The 17,500-nt window shown below is 48.2% G+C and overlaps 1 protein-coding gene across 1 annotated transcript in view; it reads right to left on the bottom strand.

Annotated features, from left to right (window-relative positions):
• LOC135549018 (disks large-associated protein 3-like) overlaps positions 1 to 17,500 on the bottom strand; it is a 59,642-nt gene that overhangs the window by 37,006 nt on the left and 5,136 nt on the right. The window contains exons 2-3 of the mRNA XM_064979086.1: positions 4,277 to 4,503; positions 4,031 to 4,142 (exon numbers count right to left, since the gene is read on the bottom strand). Of these exons, the coding sequence (XP_064835158.1) occupies positions 4,031 to 4,142; positions 4,277 to 4,503 (339 nt within the window). The remainder of the gene's footprint in view (positions 1 to 4,030; positions 4,143 to 4,276; positions 4,504 to 17,500) is intronic.

Here is a 17,500-nt window from a genome sequence, read left to right as displayed (position 1 = left end):
TGTCACTGTTACATTGAACTGGGTGAATGACAGTAACCTAAACCTGTCACTGTTACATTGACCTGGGTGAATGACAGTAACCTAAACCTGTCACTGTTACATTGAACTGGGTGAATGACAGTAACCTAAACCCATCACTGTTACATTGAACTGGGTGAATATGAATGACAGTAACCTAAACCCATCACTGTTACATTGAACTGGGTGAATGACAGTAACCTAAACCCATCACTGTTACATTGAACTGGGTGAATGACAGTAACCTAAACCTGTCACTGTTACATTGAACTGGGTGAATGACAGTAACCTAAACCCGTCACTGTTACATTGAACTGGGTGAATGACAGTAACCTAAACCTGTCACTGTTACATTGAACTGGGTGAATATGAATGACAGTAACCTAAACCCGTCACTGTTACATTGAACTGGGTGAATGACAGTAACCTAAACCTGTCACTGTTACATTGAACTGGGTGAATGGAATATGAATGACAGTAACCTAAACCCATCACTGTTACATTGACCTGGGTGAATGACAGTAACCTAAACCTGTCACTGTTACATTGAACTGGGTGAATGACAGTAACCTAAACCCATCACTGTTACATTGAACTGGGTGAATATGAATGACAGTAACCTAAACCCATCACTGTTACATTGAACTGAGTGAATATGAATGACAGTAACCTAAACCTGTCACTGTTACATTGAACTGATTGAATGGAATATGAATGACAGTAACCTAAACCCATCACTGTTACATTGAACTGGGTGAATGACAGTAACCTAAACCTGTCACTGTTACATTGAACTGGGTGAATGACAGTAACCTAAACCCGTCACTGTTACATTGAACTGGGTGAATGACAGTAACCTAAACCTGTCACTGTTACATTGATCTGGGTGAATATGAATGACAGTAACCTAAACCTATCACTGTTACATTGAACTGGGTGAATGACAGTAACCTAAACCCATCACTGTTACATTGAACTGGGTGAATGACAGTAACCTAAACCTATCACTGTTACATTGAACTGGGTGAATGACAGTAACCTAAACCTGTCACTGTTACATTGAACTGGGTGAATATGAATGACAGTAATCTAAACCTGTCACTGGTACATTGAACTGGGTGAATGACAGTAACCTAAACCCATCACTGTTACATTGAACTGGGTGAATATGAATGACAGTAACCTATACATGTCACTTTTACATTGAACTGGGTGAATGACAGTAACCTAAACCTGTCACTGTTACATTGAACTGGGTGAATATGAATGACAGTAATCTAAACCTGTCACTGGTACATTGAACTGGGTGAATATGAATGACAGTAACCTAAACCTGTCACTGTTACATTGAACTGGGTGAATGACAGTAACCTAAACCCATAACTGTTACATTGAACTGGGTGAATATGAATGACAGTAACCTAAACCCATCACTGTTACATTGAACTGGGTGAATGACAGTAACCTAAACCTGTCACTGTTACATTGAACTGGGTGAATATGAATGACAGTAACCTAAACCTGTCACTGTTACATTGAACTGGGTGAATGACAGTAACCTAAACCCATCACTGTTACATTGAACTGGGTAAATATGAATGACAGTAACCTAAACCCATCACTGTTACATTGAACTGGGTGAATGACAGTAACCTAAACCTGTCACTGTTACATTGAACTGGGTGAATATGAATGACAGTAACCTAAACCTGTCACTGTTACATTGAACTGGGTGAATATGAATGACAGTAACCTAAACCTGTCACTGTTACATTGAACTGGGTGAATATGAATGACAGTAACCTAAACCTGTCACTGTTACATTGAACTGGGTGAATGACAGTAACCTAAACCTGTCACTGTTACATTGAACTGGGTGAATATGAATGACAGTAACCTAAACCTGTCACTGTTACATTGAACTGGGTGAATGACAGTAACCTAAACCTGTCACTGTTACATTGACCTGGGTGAATGACAGTAACCTAAACCTGTCACTGTTACATTGAACTGGGTGAATGACAGTAACCTAAACCCATCACTGTTACATTGAACTGGGTGAATATGAATGACAGTAACCTAAACCCATCACTGTTACATTGAACTGGGTGAATGACAGTAACCTAAACCCATCACTGTTACATTGAACTGGGTGAATGACAGTAACCTAAACCTGTCACTGTTACATTGAACTGGGTGAATGACAGTAACCTAAACCCGTCACTGTTACATTGAACTGGGTGAATGACAGTAACCTAAACCTGTCACTGTTACATTGAACTGGGTGAATATGAATGACAGTAACCTAAACCCGTCACTGTTACATTGAACTGGGTGAATGACAGTAACCTAAACCTGTCACTGTTACATTGAACTGGGTGAATGGAATATGAATGACAGTAACCTAAACCCATCACTGTTACATTGACCTGGGTGAATGACAGTAACCTAAACCTGTCACTGTTACATTGAACTGGGTGAATGACAGTAACCTAAACCCATCACTGTTACATTGAACTGGGTGAATATGAATGACAGTAACCTAAACCCATCACTGTTACATTGAACTGAGTGAATATGAATGACAGTAACCTAAACCTGTCACTGTTACATTGAACTGATTGAATGGAATATGAATGACAGTAACCTAAACCCATCACTGTTACATTGAACTGGGTGAATGACAGTAACCTAAACCTGTCACTGTTACATTGAACTGGGTGAATGACAGTAACCTAAACCCGTCACTGTTACATTGAACTGGGTGAATGACAGTAACTAAACCTGTCACTGTTACATTGATCTGGGTGAATATGAATGACAGTAACCTAAACCTATCACTGTTACATTGAACTGGGTGAATGACAGTAACCTAAACCCATCACTGTTACATTGAACTGGGTGAATGACAGTAACCTAAACCTATCACTGTTACATTGAACTGGGTGAATGACAGTAACCTAAACCTGTCACTGTTACATTGAACTGGGTGAATATGAATGACAGTAACCTAAACCTGTCACTGTTACATTGAACTGGGTGAATGACAGTAACCTAAACCCATCACTGTTACATTGAACTGGGTAAATATGAATGACAGTAACCTAAACCCATCACTGTTACATTGAACTGGGTGAATGACAGTAACCTAAACCTGTCACTGTTACATTGAACTGGGTGAATATGAATGACAGTAATCTAAACCTGTCACTGGTACATTGAACTGGGTGAATATGAATGACAGTAACCTAAACCTGTCACTGTTACATTGAACTGGGTGAATGACAGTAACCTAAACCCATCACTGTTACATTGAACTGGGTGAATATGAATGACAGTAACCTAAACCCATCACTGTTACATTGAACTGGGTGAATATGAATGACAGTAACCTAAACCTGTCACTGTTACATTGAACTGGGTGAATGACAGTAACCTAAACCTGTCACTGTTACATTGAACTGGGTGAATATGAATGACAGTAACCTAAACCTGTCACTGTTACATTGAACTGGGTGAATGGAATATGAATGACAGTAACCTAAACCCATCACTGTTACATTGACCTGGGTGAATATGAATGACAGTAACCTAAACCTGTCACTGTTACATTGAACTGGGTGAATGGAATATGAATGACAGTAACCTAAACCCATCACTGTTACATTGACCTGGGTGAATATGAATGACAGTAACCTAAACCTGTCACTGTTACATTGAACTGGGTGAATGGAATATGAATGACAGTAACCTAAACCCATCACTGTTACATTGACCTGGGTGAATGACAGTCATCCAATATGCTGTAATAGAAATAAGGCCGCTCTAATAAATACATAATTTGTCCCTAATCTTAAATGTCGCGGCTTTTGTGGAGCGATGAGTAATGATGCTTCGAGGGTGGCTGCTGTCAATGTGTGCAGAGTGTCCCTGGTTCGAGTCCAGGTGAGGAGAGGGACGGAAGCTAAACTGTGAAGAGATGAATAAACATACAGACATACTGTGTTCTTACCTGTGAGCTGGTCAGAGACCGCGTGTAGCTCCGAGAGCGTGCGTGACTCTTCGGCGTGCTTATGTTGTGAGCATATGGTAGCGTAGCATCTACACACTGCTTACACGAGTATCTACACACACAAAGTAAAATGAGAATAACACTCCTCATCTTCCTCATCACCCTCATCATCATCATCACCAATGACGTAGCAGGTTTAATAAATGATAGAATGACCCCCCTCCCCGTTACTTGTTGGCAGATGACCTGTGGTCCATGCTGACAGAGCGTCTGAAGGCCTCTCTCTGGGCGATGATGGTGGTTTTAGGAGAGGCTTTAGGACTGGCGTCAGAGTCCTGACTATCATCGTCTCCCATGGCCTTGACGTAGCTGCCACTTCGCATGCGCCTGCAGGGGATCTCCCCCCCTCCGTCAGGACCACCCCCGCCTGGGTAGCCCCCAAGCCCAGCCCACTCCACCCCGTCTGACGGGACCTGGACACATACAGACAGATACAAATGTGTGATCACAAAAGTAGAAAGACCAGTGTACACATGCACGGACAAATGAATGCACAAACACACACATTTATAAACAGGGGGAAAGAGAGTGAAGATTCTGATTAGTGACAAATTAATCACTTTGATTAAATAGTTTAAAAGTGTTATTTTGTTTAGACTTGAACAACAGATAATCTATATAAAATAAACTATCTATACAAATAAACTATTAGGTTTTTAGAATTTTTGTTGTTGTTGAACTTTTCCAAAATTCTATGGTTTTCCCAGAAAACCCAGTTGAAGCATGTCCAGAATTAGGAGGGAATAAGGGTGTCTGGAAAGAAACAAAGGAATTTGGGGAAAGTTAACTGAAACTTTTCGGCTTTCATTTAGACAGGGAAAAGTATATGACTCATCACCTTTGATTGATTTAAAATGTCATCTTAATCTATGCCAATAACACCAAGGGGGAATCAGGTACTAAATACTCAATGTTCATTTCACTACTCAAACAGTCCCTTCCGATGCTGCCACCACCATGCTTCACTGTAGGGATGGTGTTCTCGGGGTGATGGGAGGTTTTGGGTTTGCGTCAGACATAGTGTTTTCCTTGATGGCGAAAAAGCTCAATTTTAGTCTCATCTCACCAGAGTACCTTCTACCATATGTTTGGGGAGTCTCCCACATGCCTTGTTGCGAACACCAAAAGTGTTTGCTTATTTTTTTCTGGCCACTCTTCCGTAAAGCCCAGCTCTGTGGAGTGTACGGCTTAAAGTGGTCCTATGGACAGATACTCCAATCTCTGCTGTGCAGCTTCTTCAGGTCTCTTTAATGCCTCTCTGATTAATGCCCTCCATGCCTGGTCCGTGAGTTTTGGTGGGTTGCGCTTTCTTGGCAGGTTTGTGGCAAATTATTTCCATTTTTTAATAATGGATATAATGGTGCTCTGTGGGATGTTCAAAGTTTCTGATATTTTTTTATAACCCAACCCTGATCTGTACTTCTCCAGAACTTTGTCCCTGACCTGTTTGGAGAGCTCCTTGGTCTTCATAGTGCTGCTTGCTTGGAGGTGCCCCTTGCTTAGTGGTGTTGCAGACTCTGGGGCCAAGAACAAGTGTATATATACTGAGATCATGTGACAGATCATGTGACACTTAGATTGCACACAGGTGGACTTTATTTAACTAATTATGTGACTTCTGAAGGTAATTGCTTCTCCAGATCTTATTTACGGGCTTCATAGCAAAGGGGGTGAATACATATGCACACACTACTTTCCAGTTTTAATTTTTCATTTTTTGAAACAAGTAATTTTTTTCATTTCACTTCACCAACATTTTGTGCATGTCCATTATAAGAAATATATATGATTATATGAAATACATTTAAATTACCGGTTGTAATGGAACAAAATAGGAAAAACGACAAATACTTTTGGAAGGCTCTGTAGTTAGTCAGTCTGGCTTGTGCAAATATGTGTACGCACGCGCATAGATGCACACACACTTACTCACTCACACAGGCAGGTACAGGAAGATGACGCTCTGCACAGCACACACGTTATGATAATTGTGAGAAAAAGGCAGAAGGACAAATTGAGTCTTATAGAGAGAGAAACTTACAGAGAGAGAAACTTACAGAGCAAAACTCAGTCTAATCTTTATATCCTTGGCCTCCCTCTCCCTCCTTCTCTCTCTCTTGGACACAGGGCTTATAGAGAGGTGGGCACAGGGAGAAGGGTCATATGGGGTCATAAAAGCACCAATCTCTCATTTTTCTTCGGCTTTCTTCTGTCCCTGACAGCACCATCAAAATATTCACTTAATCTTTCTCTCACAATATTTACACTAAATACTCAAAATCCTTGGTTTGAACTCTCTACGAGTTCATTTCATAGACCCAGACTAACTGCAAGGAAGCAAAATTGTAGATTAACTTTGAAAAAGTAATCTGTCACAGAGTACTTGAGAAAGACAGATATGTGACCCCTAAAGAAAGTACCAGTCAGGGTTAGTTGTTGAAATGGCTTGGTAATAGCATGTATAGTGTGATATTATAAAGTGGAACTGAGGAGCTCTTTTATGGGGATTCAGGGACCTCCGCTGCCCCTCGGCTCTGGAGCCAACACTATGCTGACAACAGCACATCCCAGCCCCAGTGTCCAGTCAAAAAGTGTCCCTTAGAAAATACGGTGCCACTAGTTACTGCAACTGAGGATGTGAAGAGAGAGGGGGAAGTAAGGGAAGGGAGGGAGGAGAGAGAGGGAACTAAGGGAAAGGAATGGAGGAGAGAGGGAACTAAGGGATGGGAGGGAGGAGAGAGAGGGAACTAAGGGAGGGGAGGGAGGAGAGAGAGGGAACTAAGGGATGGGAGGGAGGAGAGAGAGGGAACTAAGGGAAAGGAATGGAGGAGAGAGGGAACTAAGGGAAAGGAATGGAGGAGAGAGAGGGAACTAAGGGAAAGGAATGGAGGAGAGAGGGAACTAAGGGATGGGAGGGAGGAGAGAGAGGGAACTAAGGGATGGGAGGGAGGAGAGAGGGAACTAAGGGATGGGAGGGAGGAGAGAGAGGGAACTAAGGGAGGGGAGGGAGGAGAGAGAGGGAACTAAGGGATGGGAGGGAGGAGAGAGAGGGAACTAAGGGAAAGGAATGGAGGAGAGAGGGAACTAAGGGAGGGATGGGAGGAGAGAGAGGGAACTAAGGGAAAGGAATGGAGGAGAGAGGGAACTAAGGGATGGGAGGGAGGAGAGAGAGGGAACAAAGGGAGGGGAGGGAGGAGAGAGAGGGAACTAAGGGATGGGAGGGAGGAGAGAGAGAGAGGGAACTAAGGGAGGGGTAGGAGGAGAGAGAGGGAACTAAGGGAGGGGAGGGAGGAGAGAGAGGGAACTATGGGATGGGATGGAGGAGAGAGAGGGAACTAAGGGAGGGGAGGGAGGAGAGAGAGGGAACTAAGGGAGGGGAGGGAGGAGAGGGAGGGAACTAAGAGATGGGAGGGAGGAGAGAGAGGGAACTAAGGGAAAGGAATGGAGGAGAGAGGGAACTAAGGGAGGGGAGTGAGGAGAGAGAGAGAGGGAACTAAGGGATGGGAGGGAGGAGAGAGAGGGAACAAAGGGAGGGGAAGGAGGAGAGAGAGGGAACAAAGGGAGGGGAAGGAGGAGAGAGAGGGAACTAAGGGAGGGGAGGGAGGAGAGAGAGGGAACTAAGGGATGGGAGGGAGGAGAGAGAGAGAGGGAACTAAGGGAGGGGTAGGAGGAGAGAGAGGGAACTAAGGGAGGGGAGGGAGGAGAGAGAGGGAACTATGGGATGGGATGGAGGAGAGAGAGGGAACTAAGGGAGGGGAGGGAGGAGAGAGAGGGAACTAAGGGAGGGGAGGGAGGAGAGGGAGGGAACTAAGAGATGGGAGGGAGGAGAGAGAGGGAACTAAGGGAAAGGAATGGAGGAGAGAGGGAACTAAGGGAGGGGAGTGAGGAGAGAGAGAGAGGGAACTAAGGGATGGGAGGGAGGAGAGAGAGGGAACAAAGGGAGGGGAAGGAGGAGAGAGAGGGAACTAAGGGAGGGGAGGGAGGAGAGAGAGGGAACTAAGGGATGGGAGGGAGAGAGAGAGAGAGGGAACTAAGGGAGGGGTAGGAGGAGAGAGAGGGAGCTAAGGGAGGGGAGGGAGGAGAGAGAGGGAACTATGGGATGGGATGGAGGAGAGAGAGGGAACTAAGGGAGGGGAGGGAGGAGAGAGAGGGAACTAAGGGATGGGAGGAAGGAGAGAGAGGGAACTAAGGGAAAGGAATGGAGGAGAGAGAGGGAACTAAGGGACGGGAGGGAGCAGAGAGAGGGAACTATGGGATGGGAGGGAGGAGAGAGAGGGAACTAAGGGAAAGGAATGGAGGAGAGAGGGAACTATGGGATGGGATGGAGGAGAGAGAGGGAACTAAGGGCTGGGAGGGAGGAGAGAGAGGGAACTAAGGGATGGGAGGGAGGAGAGAGAGAGAGGGAACTAAGGGAGGGGTAGGAGGAGAGAGAGGGAACTAAGGGAGGGGAGGGAGGGGAGAGAGGGAACTATGGGATGGGAGGGAGGAGAGAGAGGGAACTAAGGGAGGGGAGGGAGGAGAGAGGGGGAACTAAGGGATGGGAGGAAGGAGAGAGAGGGAACTAAGGGAAAGGAATGGAGGAGAGAGAGGGAACTAAGGGAGGGGAGGGAGGAGAGAGAGGGAACTAAGGGATGGGAGGGAGGAGAGAGAGGGAACTAAGGGAAAGGAATGGAGGAGAGAGAGGGAACTAAGGGATGGGAGGGAGGAGAGAGAGGGAACTAAGGGAGGGGAGGGAGCAGAGAGAGGGAACTATGGGATGGGATGGAGGAGAGAGAGGGAACTAAGGGCTGGGAGGGAGGAGACAGAGGGAACTAAGGGATGGGAGGGAGGAGAGAGAGGGAACTAAGGGAAAGGAATTGGAGGAGAGAGGGAACTAAGGGAGGGATGGGAGGAGAGAGAGGGAACTAAGGGATGGGAGGGAGGAGAGAGAGGGAACTAAGGGAGGGGAAGTAGGAGAGAGTGGGAAATAAGGGAGGGGAGGGAGGAGAGAGAGGGAACTAAGGGATGGGAGGGAGGAGAGAGGGAACTATGGGATGGGAGGGAGGAGAGAGAGGGAACTAAGGGCTGGGAGGGAGGAGAGAGAGGGAACTAAGGGATGGGAGGGAGGAGAGAGAGGGAACTAATGGAAAGGAATGGAGGAGAGAGGGAAATAAGGGAGGGGAGGGAGGAGAGAGAGGGAACTAAGGGAGGGGAAGGAGGAGAGAGAGGGAACTAAGGGAGGGGAGGGAGGAGAGAGGGAACTAAGGGAGGGGAGGGAGGAGAGAGAGGGAACTAAGGGATGGGAGGGAGGAGAGAGAGGGAACTAAGGGAAAGGAATGGAGGAGAGAGGGAACTATGGGATGGGAGGGAGGAGAGAGAGGGAACTAAGGGCTGGGACGGAGGAGAGAGAGGGAACTAAGGGATGGGAGGGAGGAGAGAGAGGGAACTAATGGAAAGGAATGGAGGAGAGAGGGAAATAAGGGAGGGGGGGAGGAGAGAGAGGGAACTAAGTGATGGGAGGGAGGAGAGAGAGGGTACTAAGGGAGGGGAAGGAGGAGAGAGAGGGAACTAAGGGAGGGGAGGGAGGAGAGAGAGGGAACTAAGGGATGGGAGGAAGGAGAGAGAGGGAACTAAGTGAGGGGAGGGAGGAGAGAGAGGGAACTAAGTGAGGGGAGGGAGGAGAGAGAGGGAACTAAGGGAGGGGAGGGAGGAGAGAGAGGGAACTAAGGGAGGTGAAGGAGGAGAGAGAGGGAACTAAGGGAGGGGAGGGAGGAGAGAGAGGGAACTAAGGGAGGGGAGGGAGGAGAGAGAGGGAACTAACGGAGGGGAAGGAGGAGAGAGAGGGAACTAAGGGAGGGGAGCGAGGAGAGAGAGGGAACTAAGGGAGGGGAGTGAGGAGAGAGAGGGAACTAAGGGAGGGGAGGGAGGAGAGAGAGGGAACTAAGGGAGGTGAAGGAGGAGTGAGAGGGAACTAAGGGATGGGAGGGAGGAGAGAGAGGGAACTAAGGGAGGGGAAGGAGGAGAGAGAGGGAACTAAGGGAGGGGAGGGAGGAGAGAGAGGGAACTAAGGGAGGGGAGGGAGGAGAGAGAGGGAACTAAGGGAGGGGAAGGAGGAGAGAGAGGGAACTAAGGGAGGGGAGGGAGGAGAGAGAGAGAACTAACGGACGGGAGGGAGGAGAGAGAGGGAACTAAGGGAAGAGGGGAGAGAGAGGGAACTAAGGGAAGGGTGGGGAGAGAGAGAGGGAACTAAGGGAGGGGAGGGAGGAGAGAGATGGAACTAAGGGAGGGGAGGGAGGAGAGAGATGGAACTAAGGGAAGGGAGAGAGAAGGAAAACTAAGGGAGGGGAGGGAGGAGAGAGATAGAACTAACGGACGGGAGGGAGGAGAGAGAGGGAAATGAGGGAAGAGGGGAGAGAGAGGGAACTAAGGGAAGGGTGGGGGGAGAGAGAGAGGGAACTAAGGGAAGGGGATTAGAGAGAGACAACTAAGGGAAGGGAGTGAGGAGAGAGAGAGGGAACTAAGGGAAGGGAGGGAGGAGAGAGAGGGAATTAAGGGAAGGCAGGGGGGAGAGAGAGAGGGAACTAAGGGAAGGGAGGGAGGAGAGAGAGGGAATTAAGGGAAGGCAGGGGGGAGAGAGGGAACTAAGGGAAGGGAGGGAGGAGAGAGAGAGAACTAAGTGAAGTGAGGGTGGGAGATGAGAGAGGGAACTAAGGGAAGGGAGGGAGGAGAGATAGGGAACTAAGGGAGGAGAGAGAGGGAACTATGGAAAGGGAGGACAGAGAGAGAGGGAACTACGGGAAAGGAGGGAGGAGAGAGAGGGAACTAAGGGAAGGGAGGGAGGAGAGAGAGGGAGGGAACTAAGGGAGGGGTAGGAGGAGAGAGAGGGAACTAAGGGAGGGGAGGGAGGGGAGAGAGGGAACTATGGGATGGGAGGGAGGAGAGAGAGGGAACTAAGGGAGGGGAGGGAGGAGAGAGAGGGAACTAAGGGATGGGAGGAAGGAGAGAGAGGGAACTAAGGGAAAGGAATGGAGGAGAGAGAGGGAACTAAGGGATGGGAGGGAGGAGAGAGAGGGAACTAAGGGAAAGGAATGGAGGAGAGAGAGGGAACTAAGGGATGGGAGGGAGGAGAGAGAGGGAACTAAGGGAGGGGAGGGAGCAGAGAGAGAGAGGGAACTAAGGGAGGGGTAGGAGGAGAGAGAGGGAACTAAGGGAGGGGAGGAGGGAGAGAGGGAACTATGGGATGGGAGGGAGGAGAGAGAGGGAACTAAGGGAGGGGAGGGAGCAGAGAGAGAGAGGGAACTAAGGGAGGGGTAGGAGGAGAGAGAGGGAACTAAGGGAGGGGAGGGAGGGGAGAGAGGGAACTATGGGATGGGAGGGAGGAGAGAGAGAGAGGGAACTAAGGGAGGGAGGGAGGAGAGAGAGGGAACTAAGGGATGGAAGGAAGGAGAGAGAGGGAACTAAGGGAAAGGAATGGAGGAGAGAGAGGGAACTAAGGGATGGGAGGGAGGAGAGAGAGGCAACTAAGGGAAAGGAATGGAGGAGAGACAGGGAACTAAGGGATGGGAGGGAGGAGAGAGAGGGAACTAAGGGGGGGGGAGGGAGCAGAGAGAGGGAACTATGGGATGGGATGGAGGAGAGAGAGGGAACTAAGGGCTGGGAGGGAGGAGAGAGAGGGAACTAAGGGATGGGAGGGAGGAGAGAGAGGGAACTAAGGGAAAGGAATTGGAGGAGAGAGGGAACTAAGGGAGGGATGGGAGGAGAGAGAGGGAACTAAGGGATGGGAGGGAGGAGAGAGAGGGAACTAAGGGAGGGGAAGTAGGAGAGAGAGGGAACTAAGGGAGGGGAGGGAGGAGAGAGAGGGAACTAAGGGATGGGAGGGAGGAGAGAGGGAACTATGGGATGGGAGGGAGGAGAGAGAGGGAACTAAGGGCTGGGAGGGAGGAGAGAGAGGGAACTAAGGGATGGGAGGGAGGAGAGAGAGGGAACTAATGGAAAGGAATGGAGGAGAGAGGGAAATAAGGGAGGGAGGGAGGAGAGAGGGAAATAAGGGAGGGGGGGAGGGAGAGAGAGAGGGAACTAAGGGAGGGGAAGGAGGAGAGAGAGGGAACTAAGGGAGGGGAGGGAGGAGAGAGAGGGAACTAAGGGAGGGGAGGGAGGAGAGAGAGTGAACTAAGGGATGGGAGGGAGGAGAGAGAGGGAACTAAGGGAAAGGAATGGAGGAGAGAGAGGGAACTAAGTGAGGGGAGGGAGGAGAGAGGGAACTATGGGATGGGAGGGAGGAGAGAGAGGGAACTAAGGGCTGGGACGGAGGAGAGAGAGGGAACTAAGGGATGGGAGGGAGGAGAGAGAGGGAACTAATGGAAAGGAATGGAGGAGAGAGGGAAATAAGGGAGGGGGGGAGGAGAGAGAGGGAACTAAGGGCTGGGACGGAGGAGAGAGAGGGAACTAAGGGATGGGAGGGAGGAGAGAGAGGGAACTAATGGAAAGGAATGGAGGAGAGAGGGAACTATGGGATGGGAGGGAGGAGAGAGAGGGAACTAAGGGAGGGGAAGGAGGAGAGAGAGGGAACTAAGGGAGGGGAGGGAGGAGAGAGAGGGAACAAAGGGATGGGAGGGAGGAGAGAGAGGGAACTAAGTGAGGGGAGGGAGGAGAGAGAGGGAACTAAGTGAGGGGAGGGAGGAGAGAGAGGGAACTAAGGGAGGGGAGGGAGGAGAGAGAGGGAACTAAGGGAGGTGAAGGAGGAGAGAGAGGGAACTAAGGGATGGGAGGGAGGAGAGAGAGGGAACTAAGGGAGGGGAAGGAGGAGAGAGAGGGAACTAAGGGAGGGGGAGGGAGGAGAGAGAGGGAACTAAGGGAGGGGAGGGAGGAGAGAGAGGGAACTAACGGAGGGGAAGGAGGAGAGAGGGAACTAAGGGAGGGGAGCGAGGAGAGAGAGGGAACTAAGGGAGGGGAGTGAGGGAGAGAGAGGGAACTAAGGGAGGGGAGGGAGGAGAGAGAGGGAACTAAGGGAGGTGAAGGAGGAGTGAGAGGGAACTAAGGGATGGGAGGGAGGAGAGAGAGGGAACTAAGGGAGGGGAGGGAGGAGAGAGAGGGAACTAAGGGAGGGGAGGGAGGAGAGAGAGGGAACTAAGGGAGGGGAGGGAGGAGAGAGAGGGAACTAAGGGAGGGGAAGGAGGAGAGAGAGGGAACTAAGGGAGGGGAGGGAGGAGAGAGAGGGAACTAAGGGATGGGAGGGAGGAGAGAGAGGGAACTAAGGGAGGGGAGGGAGGAGAGAGAGGGAACTAAGGGAAGGGAGAGAGAAAGAAAACTAAGGGAGGGGAGGGAGGAGAGAGATAGAACTAACGGACGGGAGGGAGGAGAGAGAGGGAAATGAGGGAAGAGGGGAGAGAGAGGGAACTAAGGGAAGGGTGGGGGGAGAGAGAGAGGGAACTAAGGGAAGGGGAGGAGAGAGAGACAACTAAGGGAAGGGAGGGAGGAGAGAGAGAGGGAACTAAGGGAAGGGAGGGAGGAGAGAGAGGGAATTAAGGGAAGGCAGGGGGGAGAGAGAGAGGGAACTAAGGGAAGGGAGGGAGGAGAGAGAGGGAATTAAGGGAAGGCAGGGGGAGAGAGGGAACTAAGGGAAGGGAGGGAGGAGAGAGAGAGAACTAAGGGAAGTGAGGGTGGGAGATGAGAGAGGGAACTAAGGGAAGGGAGGAGAGCGAGGGAACTAAGGGAAGGGGGGAGGAGAGATAGGGAACTAAGGGAGGAGAGAGAGGGAACTATGGGAAGGGAGGACAGAGAGAGAGGGAACTACGGGAAAGGAGGGAGGAGAGAGAGGGAACTAAGGGAAGGGAGGGAGGAGAGAGAGGGAACTAAGGGAAGGGAGGGAGGAGAGAGGGAACTAAGGGAAGGGAGGGAGGAAAGAGAGAGAACTAAGGGAAGGGAGGGAGGAGAGAGAGAGAGAGGGAACTAAGGGAAGGGAGGGAGGAGAGAGAGGGAATTAAGGGAAGGCAGGGAGAAGAGAGGGATCTAAGGGAAGGGGGAGGAGAGATAGGGAACTAAGGGAAGGGAGGGAGTAGAGAGAGGGAACTAAGGGAAGGGAGGGAGGGAGATGAGAGAGGGATCTAAGGGAAGGGAGGGAGGAGAGAGAGGGAACTAAGGGAAGGGAGGGAGGGAGATGAGAGAGGGATCTAAGGGAAGGGGGGAGGAGAGATAGGGAACTAAGGGAAGGGAGGTAGGAGAGAGAGGGAACTAAGGGAAGGGAGGTATTTTATTTCATTTCATTGACTTCATCACTACTTGTATTTGTGAAAGGTATTGAATGCACCGAACTGTCTGTTTGAAGTCCAGAACAGACTATGTGAGGTGACAGTACCACATAGAGCCATGACTACACACACACATGATAACATACACACTATACACACACATGATAACATACACACTATGCACACACATGATAACATACACACTACACACACACATGATAACATACACACTACACACACACACATGATAACATACAAACACATGGATTTAGTACTGTAGACATGTGGTAGTGGTGGAGTTGGGGCCTGAGGGCACACACTTAATATGTTGTGAATGTACTGTACTATTTGAACAATAAATCTATAAATGCCTTAATTTTGGATCCCAGCATCTAACGGGGATCCATAATAAATACAAATATAATTGATCATTTCAGTCAGGGTCGATATTACCCAGTAATTTGAGTTAGGCCACTTTTGCCACTTTAAGGGCAATATTTCCCCTCGTCTAAGTTCCTAATCTAACTTCCAAGCACGTATTGTACGAAGTAACCATAACATGTTTTAATGGATGGGACACGGCAATTATTCTCAAATGAGTAAGAGGTCGGATCGCCTTGTCACGCTGTTAACTCACAATCTGCACAAATGTAAACGCCTTCTCATGGACGTTATTAGAGAGAGAGAGAGAGAGAGAGAGAGAGAGAGAGAGAGAGAGAGAGAGAGAGAGAGAGAGAGAGAGAGAGAGAGAGAGAGGAGAGAGAGAGAGCGGGAGAGAGAGAGAGAGAGAGAGAGAGAGAGAGAGAGAGAGAGAGAGAGATAGAGAGAGAGAGAGGGAAAGAGAGAGAGGAGAGAGAGAGAGAGAGAGAGAGAGAGAGAGAGAGAGAGAGAGAGAGAGAGAGAGATAGAGAGAGGGAAAGAGAGAGAGCGGGAGGGGGAAAGATAGAGAGAGAGAGAGAGGGAGAGGGAAAGATAGAGAGAGGGAGAGGGAGAGAAATAGAGAGAGAGAGAGGGAAAGAGAGAGAGCGGGAGAGAGAGAGAGAGGGAGGGGGAAAGATAGAGAGAGAGAGAGGGAGAGGGAAAGATAGAGAGAGAGAGACTGAATATAGCATAAGAAAGAGAACCAGAGAGATGGATGAGAGAAACACAGTGAGAAACAGAAAAAGCCACAGGGTGAGTTTATTTTATATTTTACCTTTATTTAACCAGGCAAGTCAGTTAAGAACAAATTCCTATTTACAATGACGGCCTGGGAACAGTACAGTACATTCACTGCCTTGTTCAGGGGCAGAATGACAGATTTGTACCTTGTCAGCTCGGGGGATTGAACTTGCAACCTTCCGGTTACTAGTCCAACGCTCTAACCACTAGGCTACCCTGCCACCCCATGAAGGAGAGGATGAGAGAAACAGAGATACAGAAGGGAGGAACAGAAAAAGTCACAGGGTGAGTGAAGGAGAGGATGAGAGAAACAGAGACAGAGAAACAGAGAAACAGAGAGACAGAGAAACAGAGAGACAGAGATACAGAAGGGAGGAATAGAAAAAGCCACAGGGTGAGTGAAGGAGAGGATGAGAGAAACAGTGATACAGAAGGGAGGAACAGAAAAAGCCACAGGGTAAGTGAAGGAGAGAATGAGAGAAACAGAGATACAGGGAAACAGAGATACAGAGAGACTGAGAAACAGAGATACAGAGAGACAGAGAAACAGAGATACAGAGAGACAGAGAAACAGAGAAACAGAGAAACAGAGATACAGGGAAACAGAGTTACAGAGAGACAGAGATACAGAAGGGAGGAATAGAAAAAGCCACAGGGTGAGTGAAGGAGAGGATGAGAGAAACAGAGATACAGGGAAACAGAGTTACAGAGATACAGGGAAACAGGGTTACAGGGAAACAGAGAAACAGAGATACAGAGAGACAGAGATACAGAGAGACAGAGAAACAGAGATACAGGGAAACAGAGTTACAGAGAGACAGAGAAACAGAGATACAGGGAAACAGAGTTACAGAGAGACAGAGAAACAGAGATACAGGGAAACAGAGATAGAGAGAGACAGATAAACAGAGAAACAGAGAAACAGAGATACAGGGAAACAGAGTTACAGAGAGACAGAGAGACCTGTTGCCACGAGAAAAGGGCAACCAGTGAAGAACACGCACCATTGTAAATACAACACATATCTATGCTTATTTATTTTATCTTGTGTCCTTTACCATTTGCACATTGTAAAAACACTGTATATATATATAATATGACATTTGTAATGTCTTTATTGTTTTGAAACTTCTGTATGTGTGATGTCTACTGTTAATTTTTATTGTTTATTTCACTTTATATATTATATACCTTACTTGCTTTGGCAATGTTAACACATGTTTCCCATGCCAATAAAGCCCCTTGAATTGAATTGAATTGAATTGACAGAGATACAGAAGGGAGGAATAGAAAAAGCCACAGGGTGAGTGAAGGAGAGGATGAGAGAAACAGAGATACAGGGAAACAGAGTTACAGAGATACAGGGAAACAGAGTTACAGGGAAACAGAGAAACAGAGATACAGAGAGACAGAGATACAGAGAGACAGAGATACAGGGAAACAGAGTTACAGAGAGACAGAGAAACAGAGAAACAGAGATACAGGGAAACAGAGTTACAGAGATACAGGGAAACAGAGTTACAGGGAAACAGAGAAACAGAGATACAGAGAGACAGAGATACAGAGATACAGAGAAACAGAGATACAGAGAAACAGAGATACAGAGATACAGAGAAACAGAGAAACAGAGATACAGAGATACAGAGAAACAGAGATACAGGGAAACAGAGATACAGAGATACAGAGAGACAGAGAAACAGAGATACAGAGAGACAGAGATACAGAGATACAGAGATACAGAGAAACAGAGATACAGGGAAACAGAGATACAGAGATACAGAGAGACAGAGAAACAGAGATACAGAGAAACAGAGATACAGAGATACAGAGAAACAGAGAAACAGAGATACAGAGATACAGAGAAACAGAGATACAGGGAAACAGAGATACAGAGATACAGAGAGACAGAGAAACAGAGATACAGAGAGACAGAGATACAGGGAAACAGAGATACAGAGAGACAGAGATACAGAGTTACAGGGAGACAGGGAAACAGAGAATGAGAGAAACAGAGATACAGGGA

This window comes from Oncorhynchus masou, chromosome 12 (assembly GCF_036934945.1).
Source record: "Oncorhynchus masou masou isolate Uvic2021 chromosome 12, UVic_Omas_1.1, whole genome shotgun sequence".
Classification (NCBI taxonomy): domain Eukaryota; kingdom Metazoa; phylum Chordata; class Actinopteri; order Salmoniformes; family Salmonidae; genus Oncorhynchus; species Oncorhynchus masou.
This window is presented reverse-complemented; position numbering and strand designations above follow the sequence as displayed.